General features: G+C 46.5%; 1 protein-coding gene across 2 annotated transcripts in view; it reads left to right on the top strand.

Moving 5' to 3' along the window:
- Positions 1-15861, top strand: part of ATOX1 (antioxidant 1 copper chaperone) — a 29396-nt gene extending 13535 nt beyond the window's left edge. Inside the window, exons 2-4 of one of the 2 annotated variants that reach the window (XM_075344330.1) lie at positions 10792-10867; positions 13018-13152; positions 15630-15861. In XM_075344330.1, the coding sequence (XP_075200445.1) occupies positions 10792-10867; positions 13018-13145 (204 nt within the window). In that variant the 3' untranslated portion in view covers positions 13146-13152; positions 15630-15861. Of the gene's footprint in view, positions 1-10785; positions 10868-13017; positions 13153-15629 lie in introns of those variants that run through there. The other variant, XM_075344331.1, reaches the window with a different exon arrangement.
- Positions 15862-27363: the final 11502 nt, after the last annotated feature.

Genomic DNA, 27363 nt, shown 5'->3' on the forward strand with positions numbered 1-27363 from the left:
AGCACCCCTTAGTATGAAGATTCTGGCAATGGTTTTTGGGTGCAGCTAGATATCCTCCAGAGAACATAATCAATCACTCCTATGGGAGTCCGCATTGCAGGTTTCTTACTACACTGCAGGGAATATAAAAGGCAATTATGACGACCATAAGTCATTCTCTAAAAAGCAAAAGAAAAAAACCTTTTATAGCCACTTGTCTGGAATACAAAAGACAATAAACGCATCGTATTTTGGCCAGAAATGATAACCCTATTCATAAAATCTATAAAAGCTTTCCTTTTGTAGACGCCCGTAAATTAATATATAATCCCTTTAATTACAGCAAAGTGTGGGAACGATCGACAGAAATATAGTTGTAGGAAGCTCTGAGCACATGTCAGAACTATTCCTGAGGAATATTCTTGGTCTTTCATGTGCTGTTTCGTCCTCTCCTTGTAGTTTAGTGTGGGAAGCAGCCATTTTAGCCAGTTTGGGAGCCGTAATTTTATCAGTCACCCAGGCTTCATAGAAATGCATAGCTACACTTTTCCCCTTTGTTAGGTCTCCTCCATAAGACATCATGCAGACGGCTGTTTTTACTTGTGTCCCTATGGGACTATAAGGATCAGCAGTCTGATCGCTGATTCATTTCTGTTGATCAGAGCTGCACAGCTCTGATCAGCAGAAATGCAGCGTTCCTGTTACAGCTGCTGCTCTGTTGGCTGTAACAGGGACTACATCATGATAGTGACCGGAGTCATCACATGACCCATCACTACCATGGCAATCATTGGCTTCCCGTAATCGCGTCACAGGGCCTCTGATGGCAGCGCGATCTAAAGGGGTCACAGACTCAGGAGAACTACGGATGCACCTGATAGCCGCACATGTCTGCTGTTCAAAGGAGACATGTAGGGATCGCCGCTGCCTCACTACAGCAGCCAAGAAGGGTAATCCCGGCACACAGCATATGAAAAAATGGTAAGTCCAGGTATGGTATGCTTGAACAAAATTTCTTTATTTTTCAACAATTATTGTACTGCCCGCCCAACGTTTTGGCTCCTGCGTGAGCCAAAACGTTGGGCGGGCAGTACAATAATTGTTGAAAAATAAAGAAATTTTGTTCAAGCATACCATACCTGGACTTACCATTTTTTCATATGCTGTGTGCCGGGATTACCCTTCTTGATTGACTTATTTTTTTCCCGAGCACCAGGTCATTGCAGTGAGCACAACTTATTCTTCATCACTACAGCAGCCGGCAGTAATCACCCCTTCATGATTTAAGATGAGAAACGGTTATAAACTGACAGCACTCAGCATCCGAGTTGTATTTTTTTTTTTTTCTACAAACTCATAGACTTTCATTGACGATTTTGTTCCTACACTCAAACATGTCTCCGTGATTTGGCGCTGACCACTCTGTCCGCAAAAATTATTGAACATGTGAACAGTCCCCTAGAGTATACTATGTATAAGCTCTGTCCATAAAAAAGTGAAATAGAACTCTTATGGGAAAAAAAAGCTGTCTGAGCTCTTAAAGGGAGCCTGTCACCAGTTTTAGGGCCTATAAGCTGCGGCTACCATCACCAGGCTCTTATATACAGCATTCTAACATGCTGTATATAAGAGCCCAGGCTGCACTGTAGAACATAAAAATCACTTTATACTGTAATACTCACCTAGAAGGTCGCTCCGGTGCACAACAGTCAGATGGGTGGTGCCTCCTCTTTCAGCCATCTTGGTCTTCCTTTTTCTGAAGCCTGGGTACACGACACGTCCTACTTGATACACACAGGCTGGTATTGAGGTCCTGCGTAGGCGCACTACAATACTCTGATCTGGCCTGAGCAGGGCAGATCAAAGTGTGCCTGCGCAGGACCTCCATGCCGGCGAGTGTGTGACACAGAAGATGGAAGAGCAAGATGGCTGAAAGAGGAGGTGTCGGTCCTGGAGAACAGCATAACCCATCTGACTATTGTGCATCGTAGCGACCTTCTAGGTGAGTATTAGAAGTGTTTTGTTTTATGTTCTACACAGTGGCCTGGGCTCTTATATATGTGGCACCCCTGACCTGATTAGGCACCACTGAGTATTGCACCTCTGCTGGGTGAGTACAGACATGTAATCCTAAAGGCTGAATAGGGTGTGTACGCACAGACACTAGTGACCAGGTCTCACACACACCTTAGAGAGGACCCCCTGGGCAGACCCAGGAGGGGGCGTGGCCTCCACATCTCAGCTAGTGGTGCGGTGGAGATGCTGAAAGTGAGTTGAGCAGTGGCAGTCAGAGAGAGAGAGCAGATGGAGGAAGCCAGTCTGAAGTGAGGACGCAAGTGAGCGGTCACATTAGTCAGACCCTGCATGTGTAGTGGCTGTTTGCGGGGGAGTTCGGTTGCCACACAGCCTGAAAGACACCTCAGGAAGAAGCAAGGCAGTTGAGTATGGGGACTCCTGGTAGACCAGGCACGCACGGGGAACAGGTCCCTAGAGCCAGACATCCATTTAGTGGTCTGCTAAAACCTGCCGGTGAGGGCACTCCAGGTGTTTCACCAAACACACAGAGTCCGCAGCAACGAGGGGGCCCATAAGTGAGATGGGGCCAGGAGCCATCTTTACTTGGTCCACGCTGCCAGCAAACGGGCCAGAAAAGGCAGTTGCGACTTCCCTGGATGAATCCCATATACTTCAAGTCGGGGGTTATCTGAAACAAGAAGTGCTAGGAAGGCAAGCTTACAGTCTGAAGGAAAACCTGTTCTCCCTGTAGTTCATCTCAGCATCGCCCGGGTACCACTTGTCGCAGTTGAAAGTGAGTAAACACCAGTTGCAAGTCATTTCTGGACTGAGACTGAGTTATTCCGCGACCTGTTGTTCCCCTGGAGCCAGCCTCACTCTCGGGAGGCCATACCATCTAACTGCACACTCCATCACCCCCAGGCTCTTGTTAAACTGCAGTGGCGGTCACCCATCACCCGGACCGCAAGAACTGAGAGTGGCGTCACGACTCAGAAGTAAACAACCTGCCCTACCTGTCGCCAGAGGGGTCCCTAAAGAGAAGTCCCTGCAGTGTCCCGGAGGCGACCGCTGCATCACTGTGGTGGGCGACTCATATACAGCATGTTAGAATGCTGTATTGAAGAGCCCAGCGGTGCTGGTTGGAGCCTATAGGCCCCAAAACTGGTGACAGGTTCCCTTTTTAAGGTTTGCATGAAATAATCTAGTACCATTACGAACTCCTTGTCACTGTGAGGGTTACACTTTTACCACTTTTACTCCTGTGGGAGTGGTGCGGGGCAGTAGTCGCGGGTGGGTGGGCTTGGTCCTTCGGTGGGCCGAACAACTGGCCGATTTTTGCGCTATCCGGGGTTTTTTTTTTTTTTCCCCAGCATTTTTCTTCCGAGAGACATAGCTTTTTTTTTTTTTTTTTTTTTTTTTTTTTTTTTTTGTTTTTATTTTTAGTCAGTCTGGTCATGTGAGGGCTTGTTTGTTTTTTGTGAAAGCAGCTGTAATTTTAAATGAAACCATGAGTTTTGCCATATAGTGTACTGGAAAATGGTAAAAAAAATTGCAAAAAAAAAAAGTGCGACTGCATGATTTGTTTTTGAGATATTTTATTCACGGTGTTCTCTATATGGTAAAACTGATAACACTGTGTGATGCCTGAGGTCGGTGCAAGTTCGAAGACACCAAACCTGAATATGTTTACTTTTATCTAAGGGGTTAAGTTTGTCCAAAAAAAAGTGGCATACATTTTGCGCCATTTTTCGGGAGCTATGGCTCAATGACTGCTTATTTTCTGTGTTTCGAGCTGACCTTTTTTTTTTTATTTTTTTTTAACGGTACCATTTTTGCGCAGATGGTACGTTTTGATCGTCTGTTATTGCATTTAGCGCTAAATTTGTGGCAACCAAAAAAACCCGTAATTTTGCCGTTTGGAATTTTTTGTTGCTATGCCATTTACCGATCAGGTTAATTTGATTTTATATTTTGATCGGGCATTTCTGAACGCAGCAATACCAATTGTGTACATATTATTATTAAATTTTTTTTTTTTTTTTTTAAACCATTTCATTTTCAATGGGGCGAAAAGGGGGGGGATTTGAACTTTTAGGGTTGTGTTTGTGTTTTTTGTTTTTTTTTTTTTCCCGTTTACTAGTCCTCCTAGGTGGCTATAATCAGCTGTCTGATCGCTCATTCATTTCTTCCGATCAGAGCAGCACCGCTCAGACTTAGAAAAATGATCATCTTTTGTAACAAGCAGCACTCGACTTTTTTTTTTTTTTTTTTTTTTTTTTTTCTTTTCTTTTCAGGACTTGGACAGGATCGCATGACACTGTGTGCTACCATGACAACCAGCAGATCCACGTGATCACATCACGTGACTTCTGGTATCGGCCTGTGAGTAAAGTTATAGCGCAATTGCTATTATAATTGCACTGTCACATATTGACAGCGCCATTTAAGGGGTTAAAAGGCATGGGCGGATAGTGATTCTGCTCATGCCTAGCAGGCACACATGTCAGCTGTATAAACCGGCTGAGGTGTGCGCTGATCGCTGCAGGCTGCTTGCAGCAGCCCGCTGGGATTAACCCTATGACCGTTAGTACGTAACGTTACTGCCCGCGGTCGTTAAGGGGTTAGGAGTTTCACCTGCTGTTGGACAAAGCTCGTCTACTGCACTCAGACTTGGGCCAATGGCTCGGCACAATGACAAGCCTAAACTTGAGGACTTGATCTGCTGGGGTCAGTCCGCTGACTGGGGAACCTCTCTAGAGTTCGGGCCTGGTACTCACATATGCATGAATATATTTCATACATCAACACAATTCCCATTATTATACCACAATGACGATCGGTGTCTTCAGGGCGGGGCACACGGGCCCACTAACCCTCTTAGGCTATGTGCGCACGTTGCGCATTTGCATGCAGTTACGTTGCGTATTGCAACGCAACATAACTGCATGCGTCCTGCGTCCATTGCACAATCTATGAAGATTATGCAGGAGACGTGCGCACGTGGCGTCTTAGAGCGCAGCGCTTCGGCTGCTGCCCGAAGCGCGCATTCTAAGAAGTGACATGTCACTTCTTTCCTGCGCTTTGCCTGCAGTCCCCGCTCTGTCTATGGGAGGGGCTGCATCCAGAGCGCATGGAATCAGCTTTTTTTTTTTTCCAATTACGGACTCTTTCTGCAGCGATTTCAAGCGCACGTGTGGTCTTTAAATCGCTGCAGAAATTTCTGCAGGGCCAGTACGCACCGTGCGCACATAGCCTTACACTCCCGCCGATCAATATTGGTGACATATTTTACTCATCTGTCCCCTGTGACAATCACTCGACATCGCTTTTAATAGCGATGTGAGGTGTGTGGTTTTTTTTTTTGTTTTTTTTGTTTTTTTTTGTATTTTTCCGTCATAGACATATGAGGGCTTGTTTTTTGCTGGACGAGTTGTAGTTGTGAATTACACCATGCATTTTACTGGAAAATGGGGGGGGGGGGGGGGGAATTCAAAGTACAGTAAAATTGAAAAAAAAGTGCCATGCAGAATTATTTTATTTACCATATTAAATTTTATTTTTATATTTAATTATTTTTTTATACTACTTTGTAGGCAGGATCCGGAGGTTCCAGATCTTTTTTGGCTGATTCATAATTTGTGACATTTAAAAAAAATAAATTGCACCATTTTGAATAATTTTGTGCAAAAAAATGTCAAGCAATGCCACAAGACAGATACAAGAAAAGCAACTTATCTTCCTCACAAAATCTTCCATACATATGCCGCACAAGTACACAGCGGGTACATAAAAAAGGTTCATGGGATGTCCACCCCATATTTGGAGAGGAGTTCCCCAGCAACTGTTAAATCCCGCTGTCAAACTTTGACAGCGGGATTTACCATGTGCCGGCATAGGGTGAGCCATTTTCAGCTTCCATGGGCGCACCAGTGACGTGATCACAGGTCGCCAATGTGTTGCGATGACAGCATGGGGTCTGCTGATGACCTCCGTTCTTGTCATAGCAACGCTCCTTTGTAACTCTGCCTGTGGCTGAGCTTCAAAGGAGACTGTGATTTCTGCTATATACAGTGGTGGGGCATTACTGTATATAGTACAAGAGAACAGATAATCGCAGGTTATTGTCCCATAAGGGGACTATTAAATACAGTGAATGGTAAAAAGAAAAATTAAACTAAGTTCAAATCACCCCCCCCCCTTGTTCCCCATTTAAAAATAATTTAAAAAAAATACACCTATGTGGTATTGTTGCATTCAGAAAAGTCCAATTTATTGACGTATAAAATAATTAACCTGATAGGTAAACATTATAAACAAAAAAAAATCAAGAAAGTAAAAAAATAAGGGGTTTTTGGTTTCTCCAGTGCCACAAAACATCATATCAATCTCAAAATGGTATAAAAAAAAAAAAAATCCATCACAGCTCCATCGACCGAAAAATGAAAATATTATGGGTCTTGGAAAATGGCAACTGTCACTGGGTCCTTCTCCCATATCACACAATCAACAGAGCGGGAAATGGAGGAACAATCCAAAGAATATTTATTCCAAGCAAAATCAGAAAGTCCATAAAATAATCCACCACACAGAGGGTAAAGTAGTCCAGTAATGGGATAAATGTTCCAGGGATCGGTCACAATCCTCCAGCAGTCCTTCTCCAGGAAAATCTGGGTTTCTCAACGGCTCTCTGGGGTGATTCCTGTAGCCTCAGTTTCTCCCCCAGAGGACGAATCTTCCTGCTTGTCTCTTGTCCTTTTCAGCCAGACTGAATAATCTCCCAGGTAAACGGAGTTTGGCTTTGTGTGTACGTGAATGCTGAAATTTCTGCAGCGATTTAGACAGCACATATGCATTTCAAATCGCTGCAGAAACACTGCACAATGGATGCAGTGTTTCAGCACAATAAATCCCGTTTTCATGCGCTCGGGATGCTGCCCCCACCATAGACAGAGTGGGAGCTGCATCGTAAGCGCACGGAATAGGCTACTTTCACACTTGTGTTGAACGGCAACCATTGCATTGCGTTATGTGACGGATGCCTTGAAAATAGTGTGATATAAAGGCAACGGCTTCCTGGGAAACAACGCGTTGGATTAAGTTTTCTAGCCGCGAGAGTGAGTCCATCATCACCACACATGCAGGCACTACTGCACTCATCATCACACAGGCATTACCTCAGTGACATTCCCGCTGACAGCACGACTCCCTTCAGTTGCTGCATGGAGCTGACAGGAGCGGCGGTGTTCTTCGGCCGCTCCTGTCAGCTTCATGTAGCAGAGCTGAAAGCGTCGCGGGACCTTGTGTGGATTATGCCGGACCTGGAAGGGTATTTGGGGATTTTAATAAAGTGGTGAAAGAGGGTGTGTTGTGTGGTTTTGTTTTTTTTTTTTTTTTATTATCTTCCAAATAAAGTATCTTTTCGGGTGTATGTGTTTATTTACTTTCACTTACAGGTTAATCATTGTGGGTGACTCATAGACGCTTGCCATGATTAACCTAGGACTTGGTGGTAGCTATGGGTTGCTGCCATTAACTCCTTATTACCTCGATTGCCACCGCACCAGGGCAATTTGGGATGAGCCGGGTAGAGTCCCGGGACTGTCACATCTAATGGCTGCTGGCTGGTATTTTTAGGCTGGGGAGCTCCCCATAACGTGGGGCTCCCAATCCTGAGAATACCAGCCTTCAGCCGTGTGACTTTACGTTGGCTGGTATCAAAATTGGGGGGGACTGCATGCCTTTTTTTTAATTTATTTACTTTACTGCACGATATAGACCCGCCCACCGGCGGCTGTAATTGGTTGCAGTGAGACAGCTGTCAGCGTGGGGGTGGGTCTGACCCGCAACCAATCATAGGCACCGGTGGGCGGGGAAAGCAGTGAACACTAGATTGAATAATGAGCAGCCGGCATTTTCAAAAGAGGAAAAGCCGCCGGAGCTTTGTGACAGCCGTGCAGCGTCGCGCCCATGATCGGTGAGTATGAGAGAGGGGGAGAGAGACCAGGAGTGATTTTAAACTATTTCGATCGTTCTGCTGGACATGCTGAGCATGCTCAGTAGAACGTGAAGGAATCCGTCAGCGGATTCCGCCGCTTAGCGCATAGCGGCGGAATCCGCCACCATAGACAATCATTAGACACCTTGGCGGATTCCAACGGAATCCGTCAAGGTGCGTTATTTTAACGACCCAAAAAAAACGCTACATGTAGTGTTCCCTCCGCTCGTCGCTGCGTCAAAATAACGACACAGCATCGTCCAGCGGATGCAATGCAGACAATTGCGTTAGTGCGTCGTCAATACAAGTCTATGGAGAATGGCGCAGTGCGTTAACGGACTGCACTATTCTCCATAGTGGTGGATTGCGCTGAACGCATGTGTGAAAGTAGCCATAATTGACATGTTGTTTTTTCGAACGCACGGATTTGTGTCAAAATTTTGGCATCCAAATTGCTGCATTCAAACAAGCAACGTGCGGATGGATTATTTCACAATCTATATAGATTGTGCTGGGGACGCAGGACACATGCATTTACCCTGCAGTGCTAAACGCAGCGTAAATTCATGAATTTACGCAACGTGCGCACAAAGCCTAAGGCCCCCTTCTCCACACCTAAGGACAGAAGCATTGCAGGGAGTTATTAACCTGCATACAGGACAAATACATAGAATGGACAGAGCACAACGCCTGAAATACGAACCTACACAAAATGATACACAACTATCACAGCAACAACCCCACAAATTTCTGATTTTATTTATTTTTTATTTATTCACCACTTAAATAATAAAAAAAACTAGGCAAATTTGGTGTTGCCAAAATTAGGAGAATCACATCGCAAGGTCAGTATTTTGCATAAAATCATGTCAGAATGGGGTTTTTTGTTTTCAGAATTTCTCCCCACTTTTTTTTTTTTTTTTTTTTTTTTCTGATTTAATAGTATGCTAAGGTAAAATGAATGGTGTCTTTTTCAAAAATGTGTATATATTGTCACGTACAAAACAAACCCTTCTATGTGGCAGTAGGAAAAAATGAAAAGTGGGTGGGGGGACGAAAATTGGCCTAGTCTTAAAAGAGCTAAAAAAAATGAGGAAACAGGGCCATAGTTTCGATATAGAAAGAGCCGTTACTAAGAAAAATCAGCTGAGCTTGCCTTCTCCAAGATTTTATTTTACAGAAGGGGGCTTTACACACAACGACGTCGCTAACGAGATGTCGTTGGGGTCACGGAATTCGTGACGTACATCCGGCCTCGTTAGCGATGTCGTTGCGTGTGAAACGCAGGAACGACCGTTAACGATCAAAAATACTCACCAGATCATCGATGCGTCGTTCTAATCTCCAATATCGTTGCTGCTGCAGGTACGATGTTGTTCGTCGTTCCTGCGGCAGCACACATCGCTATGTGTGACACTGCAGGAACGAGAAATGTCACCTTACCTGCGTCCACCGGCAATGAGGAAGGAAGGAGGTGGGCGGGATGTTAAGGCCGCTCATCTCCGCCCCTCCGCTTTTATTGTGCGTCCGCTTAGTGACGCTGCACGAACCGCCACCTTAGAAAGGAGGCGGCTTGGCGGCCACAGCCACATCTCTAGGCAGGTAAGTCCGTGTGACGGGTCCGAGTGATGTTGTGCGCCACGGGCAACGATTTGCCCGTGACGCACAACCGACTGGGGCGGGTGCTTTCACCAGCGACATCGCTAGCGATGTCGCTGCTTGTAAAGCTGCCTTTACTCATTGAAACGTAAATCATTTTTTGTTGTTTTTGTTAAATATTGGAGCAATTTAAAGACCCTGTAGATCCCTTGGGGTTCGGGGCATTAGACCCCTGTGATATGCCTAAACCACTCTGTCCAAGCCCTCAGTGAGCTCTCAGGGATGCACGGTCCCGGTAGGTTTGTACACAGCTGCATGTGCGCTTTTGCATGATGGACGCTGCCTTCACCTCCTAGGAACTCCGCTTCTGGATGGCTTCCCCTTTAAGATGCGTGCCTGAAGCATTGTTTAGCCCATTTGTGGGCAGGAAACTGGGTGTGATTTACGCTAGGGCCATGGCTATTTGATGAAAAATTTCCACTAACGCTTTGTGCGTCACAAGTTACTGTATTTTTCGTTTTATAAGACGCGCCCCAAATTTAGAGGGGGGGGGGGGAAGAGGTCACAAGAGGCAGGGGCGATCGTGGAGCAAGGTGGTGCAGTGGGTGTTCTAGATGCGGTTTGAGGCAGAGAAAACATCCAGGTACTGTCAGTGGTGTGGGCTTCAAAGAAATGGCACCCGGAGTCTGCGTATGCGCAGATTGAGTTATTGGCTCAATGACAAGCCGAGAACTGATCTGCGCACGTGCCATCTCCGAGTGCTATTTTCCTTACGTCAGCTGCTGGGACATCAAAGGGCCAGAGGCGGCGTATGCGCAGATGAGATCTTGAGCGAAGAGCCACATTTGCACATGCGTCGACTCTAGGCACCATCGTTTGAAGCCCTGCACCGCCGATGTCTTCAGGATGGCCCCTACCTTACCGCCCGCTGCACAGAGCAGTGCCACCTGTCACCATTCTCTACCACCTCCTGGTAAGCTACATTCAGATTATAAGACGCACCCCTCATTTTCCTCCCAAATGTTTTCTTATAATCCGAAAAATACGGTAATAACTCATGGAAGGTTGGCTGTAAAAGTTGGTAAGTGGGCATAAAACTGAATGCAAAAACTATCATCTTAAGGTCATTATACAAGAAATTGTCAGTGACAGCCGTCATACAGTCCATGGTTTGTCGTAACGATTTCTGATTTCTCATGCAGAAGGAAGAGTATTTCGTGGACATGACCTGTGAGGGTTGCTCAAATGCTGTGGCCCGAGTACTTGATCGGCTCGGAGGTAAAGTTTCTTAAAATGTATGAGAAGATGTGTAATTATGTAGAAAGCTGTCCTCGGTTACATGTGAAGAGGTGGAAAGCTGTCCCTCATTGAAAGACAGGGTCTTAGTTTCATTAACGTCAAGTCTGTAAGGGCCAAACACTTGGGACCCCTACCAATCAGCAGAAGGATCCGGGACACCACACCTCCATGCACACCATTGTGGTACTTCAGCTTAAAGGGGTATTCCCATCTCCAAGATCTTCCTCAAGAATGGCTCTTAGAGCTGGGAATACCCCTTTAACTCCAGTTGAGCTGCAGTACCCGAGGAGAATGACCACTACAAAGCGTATGGCGATGTGCAGTTTTTTGGTTCTTTGCGCTGTTTACTTACCATCCAAGGCAGGACCCGCTAACAGCTGATCAGTGTTGGCTATTTACCTGATATTCATGACCTCTCCTAAGGCAATGTCATATTGACTCCTTAAGGCTATGTGCGCACTAGAAATGTGAATTTTCTCAAGAAAATTTCTTGAGAAACTTCTGGGAGTGGAAGATTTCCGGACCTCCGGAAAAAATCCGCACCAAATCCGAGGTAAATCCGCATGCGGATTTGCCACGGATTAGCCGCGATTTTCCCGCAGGTTGTTCCCTGTGGATTTTGCAGGCTGTACTGCAGAAATCCGCAGGTACCTGCGGAAAAGAATTGACATGCTCATTTTCTCAAGAAATTTTCTCAAGAAAATCTTCTCAAGGAAATTTCTTGAGAAAAATCCGCAGCGTGCACACAGCTATTTTTTTTTTTTCTCATAGGATTTGCTGGGAAATGTCTGCACAAAGATTGCAGACATTTCTCAAGAAATTTCCGCAGCAAATCCGTGGGTAAAACGGCCTTAAAGAAATGGTGTTGTAGTAAGCTTGCGAGGGTAGTGTATTTTCTCGCAAACCTAATTTTGGGCAGTTAAATAGTCAAGGCAGTTAAAAGGATGTGTTCTATAGTAGAGGGGGGAGGCTCCTGCTGCAACAAGTTGTTTAAAGTTACCACCGATGTCCCAACCATCACTATAATGTAACAATACAGCGGCTTGTAAACTTGTATTATTATGGTCCAGGTCCCAGGTGCTGCAGCTCGGCTCTTATTCACTTGCATAGGAGTTGAGCTGCAGTACCTGAGAACAGCCACTACACAGTGAGCGGAGCTGTTGATTAATTGGGGTTCCAAGTGTTGGACGCTCCCTGATCTGACGTTGATGACCTGTTCTGTAGATGGTTTATGAATATTGAAGGTGTTGAAAATCCCTTTCGGTTCCATGTATACAGCAAGCTCCCTCTAGTGGCAACAGCAGGCAGCTTCTTATGTTTTAAAGGGAATCTGTCCTCTGGTTCTTGCTACCTTCAAAAAACTGCATCTCCAAATGGAACATAAGAAGTGTGAACAGGTGCCAGCTGCTATAACTATACGAAATAAAAAGAAAACAGATGCGCTCTGTAAGCGCGCAAACATAGAATACATGAGTTAAACTGCATTAATGCTATATAAAATATACTTTAGCTCACAAATTGGCCAATTCTTGTGTGTCCATTAACCACAGCAAGATGACCTTTCTTTGTTGGGATCCTATACCAGTTTCAATCCATCAGAGAGCAGGATAATGTAGGGTCAGAGACCCGGACTTAAGCAATGTATCATTTTATGGACGTCTTGCTGTAGTTTTTATAAAATCACTGTTTTATCCATCGTAGATCCACTGATTCTCTGAATGCGGAGCTCTATATTACCACTTAGTTCTGTGTATAGGCAGAAAGCTGCCAGTCAGTGGTGGTGGGGGGTGGGGTTATATAGAGCTTATGACTACATGGCAGCAGGTTTACTAGTCCTCTAATGAAGATCTCCTGCTGATAAAACAGTGATTTTTATCAAGCTACACTGAGCAACCCAGTAAGTGACACATCACCGGAATCAGGGTCTCTGTGTCTACATTATGCTGCTTTCAGATTAGGTGTCCAAAAACCTGGTGACAGATTCCCTTTAAATCCCAGGGGTTTTTTATTGTATAACCTTTCTATGAATGTTATCGCTGCTGTGTTCTCACCATGTTTTCCATACGTCCCTACGACCATTCATTTATTATATTTATCTATAGATTGATCTCCTTTTGTTTCTCCTGCAGATGTTCAGTATGAAATTGATTTGCCGAATAAGAAGGTTGTGATCGAGTCTGATAAACATTCCGTGGACCAATTGCTGGAGACTCTGAAGAAGACTGGAAAAGAAGTCAGACACTTATGTACCAAATAATGTGGCGGTGAGGATCTAACAGATCTGTAAACAATCACTGAGGATCAAACTTATCCGATTTGGACTCAGAAAAAAATAACAGATCGGAGCTGCCTCATTGATTAACATTGGTCCGAGTGAGATGCGAGATTTTCTCGCATTGCACTCGTGCGAGTTAATCGCAAGTGTGACTCCAGCCTTAAAGGAAACCTGTCAGTGAGCTAGTGCCTAGGACACCCGAGATACTGCTGGGTAACATTTCCAAGAATCCATTGTTACCCGGCACTCCGTTACACCAAAATTTTGTATTTCAATTTTTTTTTGCCATATACAAATGAGGCTCAAAAGTATCACTGCAGGACATACTTGTGGACTTGCAGTCCTTCTTCCCTCGGTTGCCGCCCTTGGTTTTCGATTGACAGTGCTGAGCAGAAGTGTCCTCCTCTGTCTCCTCTAAGGCTAGTTTCACACATCCGGCTGTTCGCCGGATTCGGCACACTCCAGTACAGTGTGATACAGTACAATGGCAGCGTGGCAACTTCTGGGTCACCTGCTCCGGTCACATGACAGCATGTGACCGGAGCTTGTCGCGCTGCCATTGTACTGTATACACTGTACTGGAGTGCGCTGTATCCGGCAATCCGGCAAAAAGCCGGATGTGTGAAACTAGCCTTTCAAGATGCGGGGAGAAGCGAAAAAGGCCATCCATGGGCCTATACGCCCATCCACGTGTGAGTCGAATTTGTATATGAATGACCAATCCTTGGTAACAGAGCTCCGAATGATGATTGAGTCGTTATCTTTGGAAATGTGAGCTCTGGAGAAAGCCTACCGTTGACCCCTGGCTCCCTTGACGCCCATAGAAAGGTTCCTCACCTAGGCACCGATGAGGATTCATAGGCCATAGCTGGCCCTAAAATAACGGGGCTCCGGATGATGATGGAGTTATTATCTTTGGAAAAGTGAACTCTAAACTTTATTCCTCCCAGCAGCATTAGACTTCCAGTCATAGGGGTGCGGCTTCAGTCATCGCTCAGTATACAGTGAGCGGCTGTCATGCTTGGTGTGGGGGAACATAAAAGGAGGGCGCAAGAGGGGAAACTATGATACTAGGGAGGGGGAAGATGGAGACCTCTTGAGAGAGCCTACCGCTGACCCTAAACTAAGAAGATTCCGATCCTATGCACCGATCAAGATACCTAGGCCCTAGCTGGCCATAAAATAAGGGTGCTCCGGATGATGATGATGGAGTTCTCATCTTTGGTAATGAGAGCTCTAACGTTATTCCTCATGGCAGAATTTGGCTTCCAGTCATAGGGGTGCGGCTTCAGTCATCACCCAGTATACAGTTAGTGGCTGTCACGCTTATTATGGGGGGGACCAAATGAATGGCAAAAGGAGGGAGCAAGAGGGAAACCCTACTAGGGAAGGGGAAGATGGAGACCTCTGGAGAAAGCCTACCGTTGGGTTCCTTGACGTCTCTAAATAGATTCTGCGCCGATCAGGATACCTAGGCTCTAGCTGCCCCTAAAATAATGGAGCTCCGGATGATGATGGAGTCGTTATCTTTGGAAATGTGCTACCCTCTCCTGTATTACTTCAGGTTTCATAGGCAAATGTTCTTCCATCCTCCTTTGTCGAACTATAGGGTATGTTCTCATTGCTTTTTCACCTAATTTTTGTCAAAACAATTTTCAATCGTTTTACTGTATTACCAATGTGAATGAGATTTCTGCTTTTTTTTTTTTTTTTTTTTTTTTTTCCCCATTCTGCAACATATCCATTCTTTCAGTGTTTTTGAAGCAATTTTTTTCACCCATTCAAATGACTGGGGGTGGGGGGGGGATGCAGGTATTTTATGCAATACTTTTCCTGCCAACACTTCATAGATTTTTCTGCTGCACATACTGAACGTGAGCACGTATGGGTAAGGATATATGCCCAGACGGAGTATTTGCAGAAATTTCTGCATTTGTTGGCAGGAAAAAAAAAACACATTGCAAAAAAATGCATCTTTGACACATTTTCGTGCGCTTTTTTGCACTCGTTTTGTTTTTTTTTTTCATTGACATCATTAGGTGAAAACTCTGAAAGAATTGACATCCTTCAGATTGTTTCATGCACCAAATTGTGCAAAGTAAAAACTACTCAGCGTGTGCATTATTCTTCAGGATTCTCAGACTGTGATGTCATCAAAACTGCGCTCAAAAAACAAAAAAAGCAATATAAAAGCACTGTGTGTACACAGCTTAAAACATCTAGAAAGAAATCTAAATGTGTCTCAGGAACTCAGCCATGTTTCCATTCCTCCTTCTTTGAAAGCATCTAACCACTATAGAAGCTCCCAAAGGTTTCCACCCGATGGCGCTATTCTTCGGACTCCAGCAGATCTGATCTTCTTGTCCGGTTCTGTATGGGCTCGCAGCACAGTACACAGCATATCACAATGTTCCCTTTATCCCTGTTATTGCTTGAATTCATCAAATGAGATTCTTTATCTTTCAGATCAGAGAAAAAGCTGCACTCATGGACGCATGGCACTTATATCCTTCATGAAGAGACGGTGGAGCAAGAGTCGGGGACCTGTGTGTCTTGTCTGTTCGCTAGTTGTCCGGATTTCAGAGAATCTGATTATGGAATAGACTTGTTCTTTTAAGTGCCTCTGTTTTCTGTCATAAAAAAAAAAGTAAATGCATAAAAAGCCTGTAGTTTGTTGTAATAAAGAAATACAATATAACTCTGTCTTAAGTGATATATATTTTAGGTCAAAGAATCCATCTGGAAAGGATTTCAGAGGGTCAGATATAAAAGAGAACTCCGTTTATGTACTTGGTTAGACTTCCAGCATCTTTGGTATTTAGTAGAGCCTCTCTGGCTGTTGTAACCTGCTGCAGATGTGACTTCTAGCAGCGTTCCTGAGGAATCTTAAAGGGAACCTGTCATCAGAAATTTTCCTTTAAACCTAAATGTTTCCCCCTCTGCAGCTCCTGGGCTGCATTCTAGCAAGGTTCCTGTTGGTTTTTTGCTCCCTTTTAGACCAAATATAATACTTTATAAAGGTGTACCTTTTGGGATGCTAATTTTCTAAATCGTCCATGGGGGAGGGCTCTCTGGTGTCCGTTATGTCCATCCTGCCGATTTACGCCGTCCCCCAACGCAGCATTTCATACTTCCAGGATGCCGCCCAGTGAGCCCGTGGTCCGGCGCATGCGCAGTGCCACTGTAGCGGGACTGTGCACTGCGTGCACAGTGTGACCGCTGGTGACGTTTGCGCAGGCACGAGAATGGGCGGCGCTGTGTTGTCATCGCAAGTGCCCGCGCTTTCCCCTCTGCCTCCAGCATTCTGCGCAAGCGCTGGCCAGATGACCGCACGTCCCCTCTTTCCCATCTTTCCCTGTAGCCGGAAATACATGGGAGGATCAGAGCAGGACACCACCGGTTATGGCCAGCGCTTGCGCAGAACGCTGGAGGCAGAGAGGAAAGCGCGTGCACTAGATTATGGGTGGGCACTTGCAATGATAATCACAGCGCCGCCCATAATCTCGTTGGGGGACGTAGTAAATCGGCAGGATGGACATAACGGACACCAGAGAGCCCGCCCCCATGGACGATTTAGAAAATTTGCATCCCAAAAGGTACACCTTTTATAAAGTATTATATTTGATCTAAAAGGGAACAAAAAAACCAACAGGAACCTTGCTAGAATGCAGCCCAGGAGCTGCAGAGGGGGAAACATTTAGGTTTAAAGGAAAATTTCTGATGACAGGTTCCCTTTAAGGCTATTTTACACACAGAGATAAATCTGTGGTTGCAGTGAAATTGTGGACAATCAGTGCCAGGTTTGTGGCTGTGTACAAATGGAACAATATGTCCATGATTTCACTGCAACCACAGATCTGCCAAAGATTTATCCCTGCGTGTAAAGTGGCCTTTAGTCCATGGCCTTGTACAAACAAGGATACAAAACCTTAAAGACAACCTGTCAATTGAAAAAAAATTATGTTTAATCTGCAGGTTAATAGTGTTCTGAACCTACCCAGCATTTAATTTCCTCCCGGCAGAGGAGCTCTAACTCAATTCCTCCCGGCAGCATTCGGTTTCCAGTCATAGAGGTGCGGCTTCAGTCATCACTCAGTATACAGCAGAGACCTCTGGAAAAAGCCTACCACTGGCTCCCCTGATGCCTCTAGAAAGGTTCCGTACCTATGCACCAATCAGGATACCTAGGCCCTAAAATAACGGCGCTCCAGATGATGATGATGGAGTCATTATCTTTGGAAACGTGAGCTCTAACTTTATTCCTCCCAGCAGAATTCTGCTTCCAGTCATAGGCATGCGGCTTCAGTCATCACTCAGTATACAGTGAGCGGCTGTCACGCTTGGTATGGGGGAGCACTAAACGAAAGGTGACAGGAAGGAGCAAGAGGGAAACTCTGACACTAGGGAAGGTGAAGATGGAGACCTCTGGAGACAGCCTACTGCTGGCTCCCCTGACGGCCCTAGAAAGGTTCTGATCCTATGCGCCGATCAGGATACCTAGGCCCTCGCTGGTCCTAAAGTAACGGAGCTCCAGATGATGGAGTCATTATCTTTGTAAGTGTGATCTCTAACTTTATTCCTCTCGGCAGCATTTGATTTCCAGTCATGGGTGCAGCTTCAGTCATCGCTCAGGGGAAGATGGAGACCTCTGGGAGAGCCTACCGCTGGCTCCCCTGACGTCCTTAGGTTCCGCACCTATGCACCAATCTATCAAGATACCTAGGCCTTAGCTGGCCCTAAAATAAGCCCTAGGTAGTGATCAGGTGGGATGAGCACTAATCAACCCCTTTAAGTTCTAAAGCACAAACCAGGAAATGCAAAAAGGACATTTATCTCAAAGATGACATTAGGAGAACAACAGCAACATAAAATGATGATGTGTTTTCCACAGGAGATTTCAAGCTGACAGTTTGCAATCTGGACAGCTTAGAAGTAACTATCATTTGCAACAAACCAAGGGTTGAATGCAGAGATAGGTGTGCCGCCCCGGTGCCAGCAGCCGAGCTGCTCGCATCCGCGGTGGCTCGAGGGTCTCCGGACCCGGGGGTTGTGCGGTCACTCAAATGAAGGGGGTATTTACAGGGGATTGTATTAGAGTTCGTGACGCCACCCGTGGTGTGTGTGTGTGGTAATGTGGAGTACCACCGCTGCAGTTGGGGATGGAATGCGGCAGCCAGGTGTTGTGACCCTCCACGGGTAGGTGAAATGCCCCGGGGCTCGATGATTTGAAGGGGAGTGTCGGATGCAAAGGGGTCACTTTCGTACTCACTCAGTCCATTAAGCTGACACCGACAACTGGATAAACCAAAGTTCTGGATGCCGCTGAGGGGAGCTAGTTTGGGTCCCGTCCCCAATGGTGCTGCCTGGTGATCCATGACCTGCCTCCTGACACTAAGTTTACTTCTCTGGTGGTCCCGGTAGTATGGAACCAGTCGGGTCCCGCTCCCAAGTGTGGCTAACTTTGAGAGCTTGCTCTCAGGGTTCACGCTTGGCATTTTCTGGACCATTTTGAGTGGAAAGTCCTATCTCCTTTGTTGCGCTAGTACCCCGATTTTGTAGTGGGTGGTAACGGATCTTGAAGGCTCTATTCTCCTCGGGTAAATTGTCGGGTTGCCTGAAGCTACTCCCCGACCTAGGGTCCACATACCCAGTCGTGCCTTGGTCCCAGCCCAGTGATGGTGCAAGGCCGCCCGCTGTCCTCCTCGACAGATCCGTGCCCCTTGCCACGATCCCCTGCGACCGGGGGTCCAGCTCCTCTAGGCCCAGACCACCGTCTGCCATTTAGATTGCTTCCCAGGAGTCCTTCTCCGGACCTCTTCTCACTTTCACTTCTCAGACCCAACTCTCTCCTCCTGACCTCTCCTTTCCAACCCCCCCCCCCCAGGTGGGCGACTCTACTCCACTCAAGCCGTCCACTGGTGTATCCGGTGGGTGTGGTGCAGGGTGTATCTAGGATTTGATTAGCTGGTGTAGGCAACACCATGTAGTTAGGGACCCAAAACCAAGAAGGAGGTGGATACTGCACGGAAGGGCAGATTGTGCAATACCCTGTGACGACCGACCCAATAGTCCAGGGGCATCACATATAGATATAGGGAGCAGAGATGAGGACCTGCAGCTGAACTGCCAAGATATCTGCAGGGTCCAAAACTGAGAGCGTTAACCTTAACAAATAAAATACATAGAACTCCATTCACACCACAGAATAAAGAATGGAATGTCAAGGAGCAGTTTGTGCAGCCAGTCACAGCGACCCTCTGCAGCCGGACACCACAGGGCTGTATGTCACTCCTGAAATACCAGTGACAGTGGCATCTACTCTACCACGCGCGGTGACTGACAGCCGACTCATCATTAGAGCCTAAGTGGTGACTGAACCTCTGCCAGCGTCACCTCTATGACTGGAAGCCTAATGCTGCCAGGAGGAATAAAGTTAATATCCTCCCAGCAGCAGGGCTCTAAATGTGGGCGCTGGGCAGGTTCAGAGCACGGTCAACCTGCAGATTAACAGCATTTTTTCACATAACAATGTTCCCTTTCATGCATCCATCATTTCCCGAGCTCCTCCTTTTTTTTTTTTTTTTCTTTTTTTTTGCTTGCACTCAATCCATTTTTACTTTTGGGGCTTTAAGTATTTTATATACAGTATACGAGCCTGTTATTTTTTTTTTCTTATGTTCCACATTGTGGGCAGTGTTTAGTTATTCCAGCTGTTTTCATCAATTACAATTTTTTTTTTTTTTTTTTTCCGCAAAAAATTTTTTCATAATTTGGTGCAATTTCAGTCCAGTCCTTCAAAATTTTTCTTCATTTTTGCGACTCTTGGCACAAAAGTGGGACTTTTTTAGCATCAAAAGTTGCAAAAGTGGTCTTCTCTTTGCATCGTACTCAAGAATTGCGTGCACCAATTTGATGAATTTGGCCTCTACAACTGCAACTAATATCACAAGGCAGAAAGAGGGGAGAAAAAAACGTAAGTGATTTGAATCTGGTCTTAAATGGTTCCCAGAGCTGGAGTTTTATAAGCAAAGATACAGGATCAATAGTTACCCTCCTTTTTTCTGCCACGTCCAGGTAGTCTCTCACAGGCTGCCCCCTGATTCCTGAGGAGGCCGGTGATCAAAAACCCGAAAGTATCTGCAAAGACCTGATATATTTGGTGGCAACAGACACTGGGCATGGAGACCTCCAGCATCTCCTGTGCAAACCTCAAACAAGACGTAACCTCTATTGACCAAAATGCATAAGAATTTGTCTATGTGACATTGAACTAAGCTTACAACACCACCGTATATTACTTTAGGTGTATGTTCACACACAGCTTATGCTTTTTTTTTTTTTTTCTTTGGCATTTAAAGAAAGCTGCACTCAAAATTGTGTTGTATTTATCCTGAAATTTCCCCCCAAAAAATAAAAAAATGGATAAATTGACAACTGGGCGTTACCCTTTCCTTAACAAAGTGGTGTGTCCCTATGCAGTCTGGTACATTTTGTTCTAATTGGACAGTATTGGAATAAGCAGGGACACTCTTCCCCCCCCCCCCCCCCCCTCCCACCTCCGCATATAGGAGCACTCAGCTATCAATTGTTTCATGGATTGGGAGGAATAACAGGAACAGCACAGCATCTAGTCGTCAGAAAAGTCGCTCCACAATTCGTTTAATAGAGTGAATGTAATTACTTATTAAAGCAGACATGCCAGTACAGGTAAAAGGTCTACTTTAACCCCTTCCTGTCAGGGTCATCATAGGACGATCCATGTTGTGAGTATATAAAGCGGGCTCAGGAGCTGAGGCCGCTCCATACAGCAGCAACAGGAGTTGTCTCTGATCGCTGCCAATGAATCTCTGACAAAGGCAGTTAAAGGGAATCTGTTGCCAGGTTTTTGCCCTCTGCCCCCATCTAAGAGCAGCATAATAGAGTCAGAGACCCTGATTCCAGCGATGTGTCACTTACTGAGCTGTTTACTGTCAATTTGATAAAATGAATGTTTTCTCTGCTGCAGATCTAGCAGTTAAACAGAGCTCATGAATATGCTGGACTACCTGCAGCATGAGAAGTCCTATAATGATAATCTACTGCTGATTAATTAGTGATTTTATCAAAACTATTCTAACCAGCCCAGTAACTGACACATTGCTGGAATCAGGATCTCTGCTGCTTTCAGATTAGGTTGCAAAAACCTGGTGATAGATTCCCTTTAAAGCCAGTGATCCTGGTCAGTTGACCTTACAGGTGCCCATCGCTTTCCCCTACAACATGATCTGAAGGCCCAATGTCTGCAATTTTGTTAATGTTGATACTCCTGTGAAGCCCAGCACATGGCTGTTATTTTCCCTCTATACAACAGTATTGTAGGTTTGCAGTATATAGACAAGTGATTAAACAATCGCAAGTTGTAGTCTCCTATGGCAACTAAAACTAAAAATGTGTTTTAGAATATTCTAAAAAAAAATAAAATTACCCTCCCCCCTTTAAAAAAAAATAATGAAGAGGCTAGGTTGATGGGGAAAATTTAAAAAATTCTCTTAAATAATGTGAAGGAAGGAAAAAAAAAACAAAAAAACAGAAAATTCCCCCTTAGTGAAGTGCCATGGTGTAGCAAAAGGTTGATTTAACTGCTCCTTTCTTTCTGTAAATCTACATCGGAGCTGTATGAAATATTTATAATCCAGACAGTCTTCAAAATCACTTAATTATTTTTATGGATTGAAATTATAGATGAAGAAAATGGAATTACCCTTTAAATGTATTTTCAAGAGTAACCACCAGGTGGCGGTAGTATATAAGGAATGGACCTAAACCCCCTAATACCAAGCAGCAGCAAATGTGAATGAGACTGAGTGGGGTCAATTATGTTTTCACACAATATAGCGATATCTCTGGAAAATTGGTATTTGGAAAATATTATTCTACATACTGTACAGACCAAAAGTTTGGACACACCTTTTCATTCAAAGATTTTCAGGATTCTGAAAATTGTAGACTCACATTGAAGGCATCAAAACTATGAATTAACACATTTGGAATGAAATACTTAACAAAACAGTGTGAAACAACTGAAAATATGCCTTATATTCTAGGTTCTTCAAAGTAGCCACCTTTTGCTTTGATTACTGCTTTGCACACTCTTGGCATTCTCTTGATGAGCTTCAAGAGGTAGTCACCAGAAACAGTCTTGAAGGAGTTCCCAGAGATGCTTAGCACTTGTTGTCCCTTTTGCCTTCACTCTGCAGTCTAGCTCACCCCAAACCATCTCGATTGGGTTCTCAATTGGGTTCAGGTCTGGTGACTGTGGAGGCCAGGTCATCTGGTGTAGCATCCCATCACTCTGCTTCTTAAGGCTACTTTACACACTGCGATATCGGTCCCGATATCGCTAGTGTGGGTACCCGCCCCCATCTGTTGCGCGACACGGGCAAATCGCTGCCCATGCCGCACAACATCGCCCAGACCCATCACACATACTTACATGCCCGGCGACGTCGCTGTGACCGGCGAACCGCCTCCTTTCTAAGGGGGCAGTCCGTGCGGCGTCACAGCGACGTCACTGAGCGGCCGCCCAATAGCAGCGGAGGGGCGGAGCTGAGCGGGACGTAACATCCCGCCCACCTCCTTCCTTCCGCATAGCGGCCGGGAGGCAGGTAAGGAGAGCTTCCTCGTTTCTGCGGCGTCACACATAGCGATGTGTGCTGCCGCAGGAGTGATGAACTACATCGTTACTGCTGCAGTAACGATAATCGAGAATGGACCCCCATGTCACCAATGAGCGATTTTGCACGTTTATAAAATGATGCAAAATCGCTCATCGGTGTCACACGCAGCAACATCGCTAATGCGGCCGGATGTGCGTTACAAATTCTGTGACCCCAACGACTCCGCATTAGCGATGTCGCAGCGTGTAAAGCCCCCTTTAGTCAAATAGCCCTTACACAGTCTGGAGGTGTGTTTGGGGTCATTGTCCTGTTGAAAAATAAATGATGGTCCAACTAAACGCAAACCGGATGGAATAGCACACCGCTGCAAGATGCTGTGGTAGCCATGCTGGTTCTGTATGCCTTCAATTTTTAATAAATCCCCAACAGTGTCACCAGCAAAGCACCCCAACACCATCACACCTCCTCCTCCATGCTTCACGGTGGGAACCAGCCATGTAGAGTCCATCCGTTCACCTTTTCTACAAAGACACGGTGGTTGGATCCAAAGATCTCAAATTTGGACTCATCAGACCAAAGCACAGATTTCCACTGGTCTAATGTCTATTCCTTGTGTTCTTTAGCCCAAACAAGTCTCTTCTGCTTGTTGCCTGTCCTTAGCATTGGTTTCCAGCAGCTATTTTACCATGAAGGCTGCTGCACAAAGTCTCCTCTTAACTGTTGTTCTAGAGATGAGAAGGTGTGTCCAAACTTTTGGTCTGTACTGTATGTTGTCAATAAATAAATAGCAGTGGCTAAGTATCTAATAAATAGTGTCCTTCAAGCAAGATAATTAATACCTCATAAAAAAAAATTCTGCTGTGAAGACTGCAGAATTATGATTGCAGCTCTGGAGTATAAAGAGACTGCAATTTATTATCAGTACAAGATAAGTCTTTCAGATATGCTTAATTTGCTTTTTGACTTTGAAACCATAGGGAAGTTATGACTTAGGCCTTTTGCGCATGAAGAGCTACACAAAAGTGCACCACGGGCTCCTCCTAGGTCCCTACGCACTCTGAATTCCCATAGAAATCAATAGTTTTCTATTATCTCAATGTTTTCCAATTTTATTAGGTGCCATACTGTGGAAGACCATGGTATTTCACAGTAGGACCCTTCAGTATATGTCTTTTTTCAGGCTCCACCTCTCGTTAGCCCCTTCCATGGGTCTAATTCAGCCCCCATAAATAGTCACTTGGTAACTAGGGCCCCTCCTAATAATAGAACATTAGTGATGAGCGGGCACTACCATGCTCAGGTGCTCAGTACTCGAAACTAGTGATGAGTGGGCACTACCATGCTCGGGTGCTTGGTACTTGTAACTAGTGATGAGTGGGCACTACCATGCTCAGGTGCTCGGTACTCGAAACTAGTGTTGAGCGGGCACTACCATGCTCGGGTGCTTGGTACTTGTAACTAGTGATGAGCGGGCACTACCATGCTCGGGTGCTTGGTACTTGTAACCAGTGATGAGCGGGCACTACCATGTTCGGGTGCTCTATACTCGTAACTAGTGATGAGCGGGCACTACCATGCTCAGGTGCTCGGTACTCGTAACTAGTGATGAGTGAGCACTATCATGCTCGGGTGCTCGGTACTCGTAACTAGTGATGAGCGGGCACTACCATGCTCGGGTGCTCAGTACTCGTAACTAGTGATGAGCGAGCACTACCATGCTCGGGTGCTCGGTACTCGTAACTAGTGATGAGTGAGCACTACCATGCTCAGGTGCTCAGTACTCATACCTAGTGATGAGTGGGCACTACCATGCTCGGGTTCTCAGTACTCGTAACTAGTGATGAGCGGGCACTACCTTGCTCAGGTGCTCAGTACCTGTAACTAGTGATGAGTGGGCACTACTATGCTCAGGTGCTCAGTACCTGTAACTAGTGATGAGCGGGCACTACCATGCTCAGGTGCTCATTACTCGTAACTAGTGACGAGTGAGCACTACCATGCTCGGGTGCTCGGTACTTGTAACTAGTGATGAGCGGGCACTACCATGCTCGGGTGCTCGGTACTCGTAACTAGTGATCAGTGAGCACTACCATGCTCAAGTACCCGTAACGAGCAGTTGTATGCTTGGAGGACTCGACTCGTACTGAGTATAATGAAAGTCAAAGGGGGACTAGAACATGGAATCTTCTGGAAAAATTATTGCATTCCCCATTGGCTTCCATTATACTTGGTACACAAGTTGAGCATGTCCAAGTATCGGATCTGCTCATTACGAGTACAGAGCACCCGAGCATGGTAGTGCCCGCTCATCACTAGTTACGAGTACTGAGCACCCGAGCATGGTAGTGCCCGCTCATCACTAGTTACGACGTGTACTGAGCACCTGAGCATGGTAGTGCCCGCTCATCACTAGTTCCGAGTACCAAGCACCTGAGCATGGTAGTTCTGGGCCGAGGGGGACCGGTCCTCTGTAGCCACCATCTTTGAGAAGCTACAGACTGCCTTTGAGACCCGTACCGAAGCCGAGCTGCGGATGCAGTTTTATCAATGCCGGCAACGGCCTGAGGATAGCATTCGGGACTACGCCTTGCGTCTGCAAACAGCCCTCCGCACACTGAAGCGGGTAGACACCATCAACGATGCGGACAGCAACAAAATGCTAGTGGAGCAGTTTGTACAGGGGATGAGGTCCTCGGAGGACCGCAAGCAACTCCGGCTGTGGGCCCTAGAACACCCCGATGTGGGCTTTGCCGGGTTAAAGGAACGGGCCATTAAAGCTCTGCAGCCTCCAGCATCGGAAGTCCCTGAGGCAGCCCCATGGCCAGCTGAGACGGCTCCCGTCGTGGTGGCCCCTCCGGTACCTGCAGCCCCAAACGGAATGATGGAGGAACTGGCTGCCCAAGTCCGCCGCATGGATTGGGACCTCGCCAAGATCCTCGCCGCACTCCAGCTTTAGACCAGGTCCCAGCCCCCGGGAAGCTGCAGCTCGCCGACCGCCCCAAGGACGTCCCCTGGATGCAGCGGAGAAGGGCCAACGACTCACGGTATGGACCTCCGATTTGTTACAGGTGCAGCAAACCCGGCCACTACTCCCGACGGTGTCCGTTAAACGAGCAACCCCTGGGGCCACGGGCCAGTCCTCAGGAGTCGAACCCAGTAGCCCCCCCGACTGGCGGGACCGGTACATCGGAGCTCGGCCCATCATCCCCCTGGCAGTGGACGGCATCCCGCTGATGGCTCTCCTGGACACTGGATCACAGGTAACCACAATACCATACACACTGTATCAGCGATATTGGGGAAAGGACGAACTAACCCCCCCAGATGGCAGCATGACACTGATTGCCGCTGATGGACTCCCATTGACCCAAGTGGGGTACAAACAGGTGGCCATGACCGTGGGACGAGCTGAACTGCAACACCAGGGGATGATTGTGATAATGAATGAACCCAGTGATCATAACCCGAAGGTAGTGTTAGGGACTAATGTCATGGAGCACTGTATGAGTGACGTGCTGACCCTACTGCAGCAGCTAGCCGCCACGGCGGCGGGGAGCCGACAGAGAGCTGTGCAGCGTGAGATCCGGGCCCTGATGTATCGCCAGCATGTGAACTCGACAGGAGGAGAGATTGGAGGAGTGAGGGTGATGGATGCGGCCCCTTTGATTGTGCCTCCCAGGAGTGAGATGATGATCTGGTGTAGGGCAGCAGTAGGGCCCCAAGGACGAGACTACCCCGCCATGATAGAGCCCATGTCCTCCGAACACTGGCCCACAGTAATGGCCGCCCGAGGGGTGGTAGACGTCAAAAAAGGGAGAGTGCCCGTACGAGTGCTGAACTGTGGGCAGGAAGAGGTTAGGCTTCCCCGGTACGCTACCCTTGCCAAATTGCTCACTCTAGATCCCCACACCATCCATGAAGCCGTTCCCCCGATCACACCGCCTACTGCCGATTCCCACTCATCCCTGGGGGAGTTAGACGAGTGGTGTCGAGAGCTACACGTCGGCACTGATGATACCCCCACACACCACAAGGAAGGGGTATACCGGGTGGTACAGGAATATGAGCGGGTTTTTAGCAAACACCCTCTAGATTTTGGGCAGATTAAAGGGGTCCAACACCACATCCCGACCGGTACATACCCCCCTATTAAAGAGAGATACAGGCCTATTCCCCCCGCGCACTACCAATGCGCCAAAGACAAGTTGAGGAACATGAAGGAGGCAGGGGTTATTAGGGACAGCTGTAGTCCCTGGGCCGCCCCATTGGTGCTGGTTAAGAAGAAGGATGGTACCATGCGGATGTGTGTGGATTACCGGAAGATTAACCAGATAACGCATAAGGATACTTACCCTCTGCCCCGCATTGAAGAGTCCCTGGCCGCGCTGAGAACCGCTAACTACTTCTCCACCCTTGACCTCACCAGCGGGTACTGGCAGGTGGCCGTGGCACCGGAAGACCGAGAGAAGACTGCCTTCGCTACTCCTATGGGACTCTGCGTTCGGGCTGTGCAATACCCCTGGAACCTTCCAACAGCTGATGGA

This window comes from Anomaloglossus baeobatrachus, chromosome 4 (genome assembly GCF_048569485.1).
Source record: "Anomaloglossus baeobatrachus isolate aAnoBae1 chromosome 4, aAnoBae1.hap1, whole genome shotgun sequence".
In the NCBI taxonomy this organism is placed as follows: Eukaryota; Metazoa; Chordata; class Amphibia; order Anura; family Aromobatidae; genus Anomaloglossus; species Anomaloglossus baeobatrachus.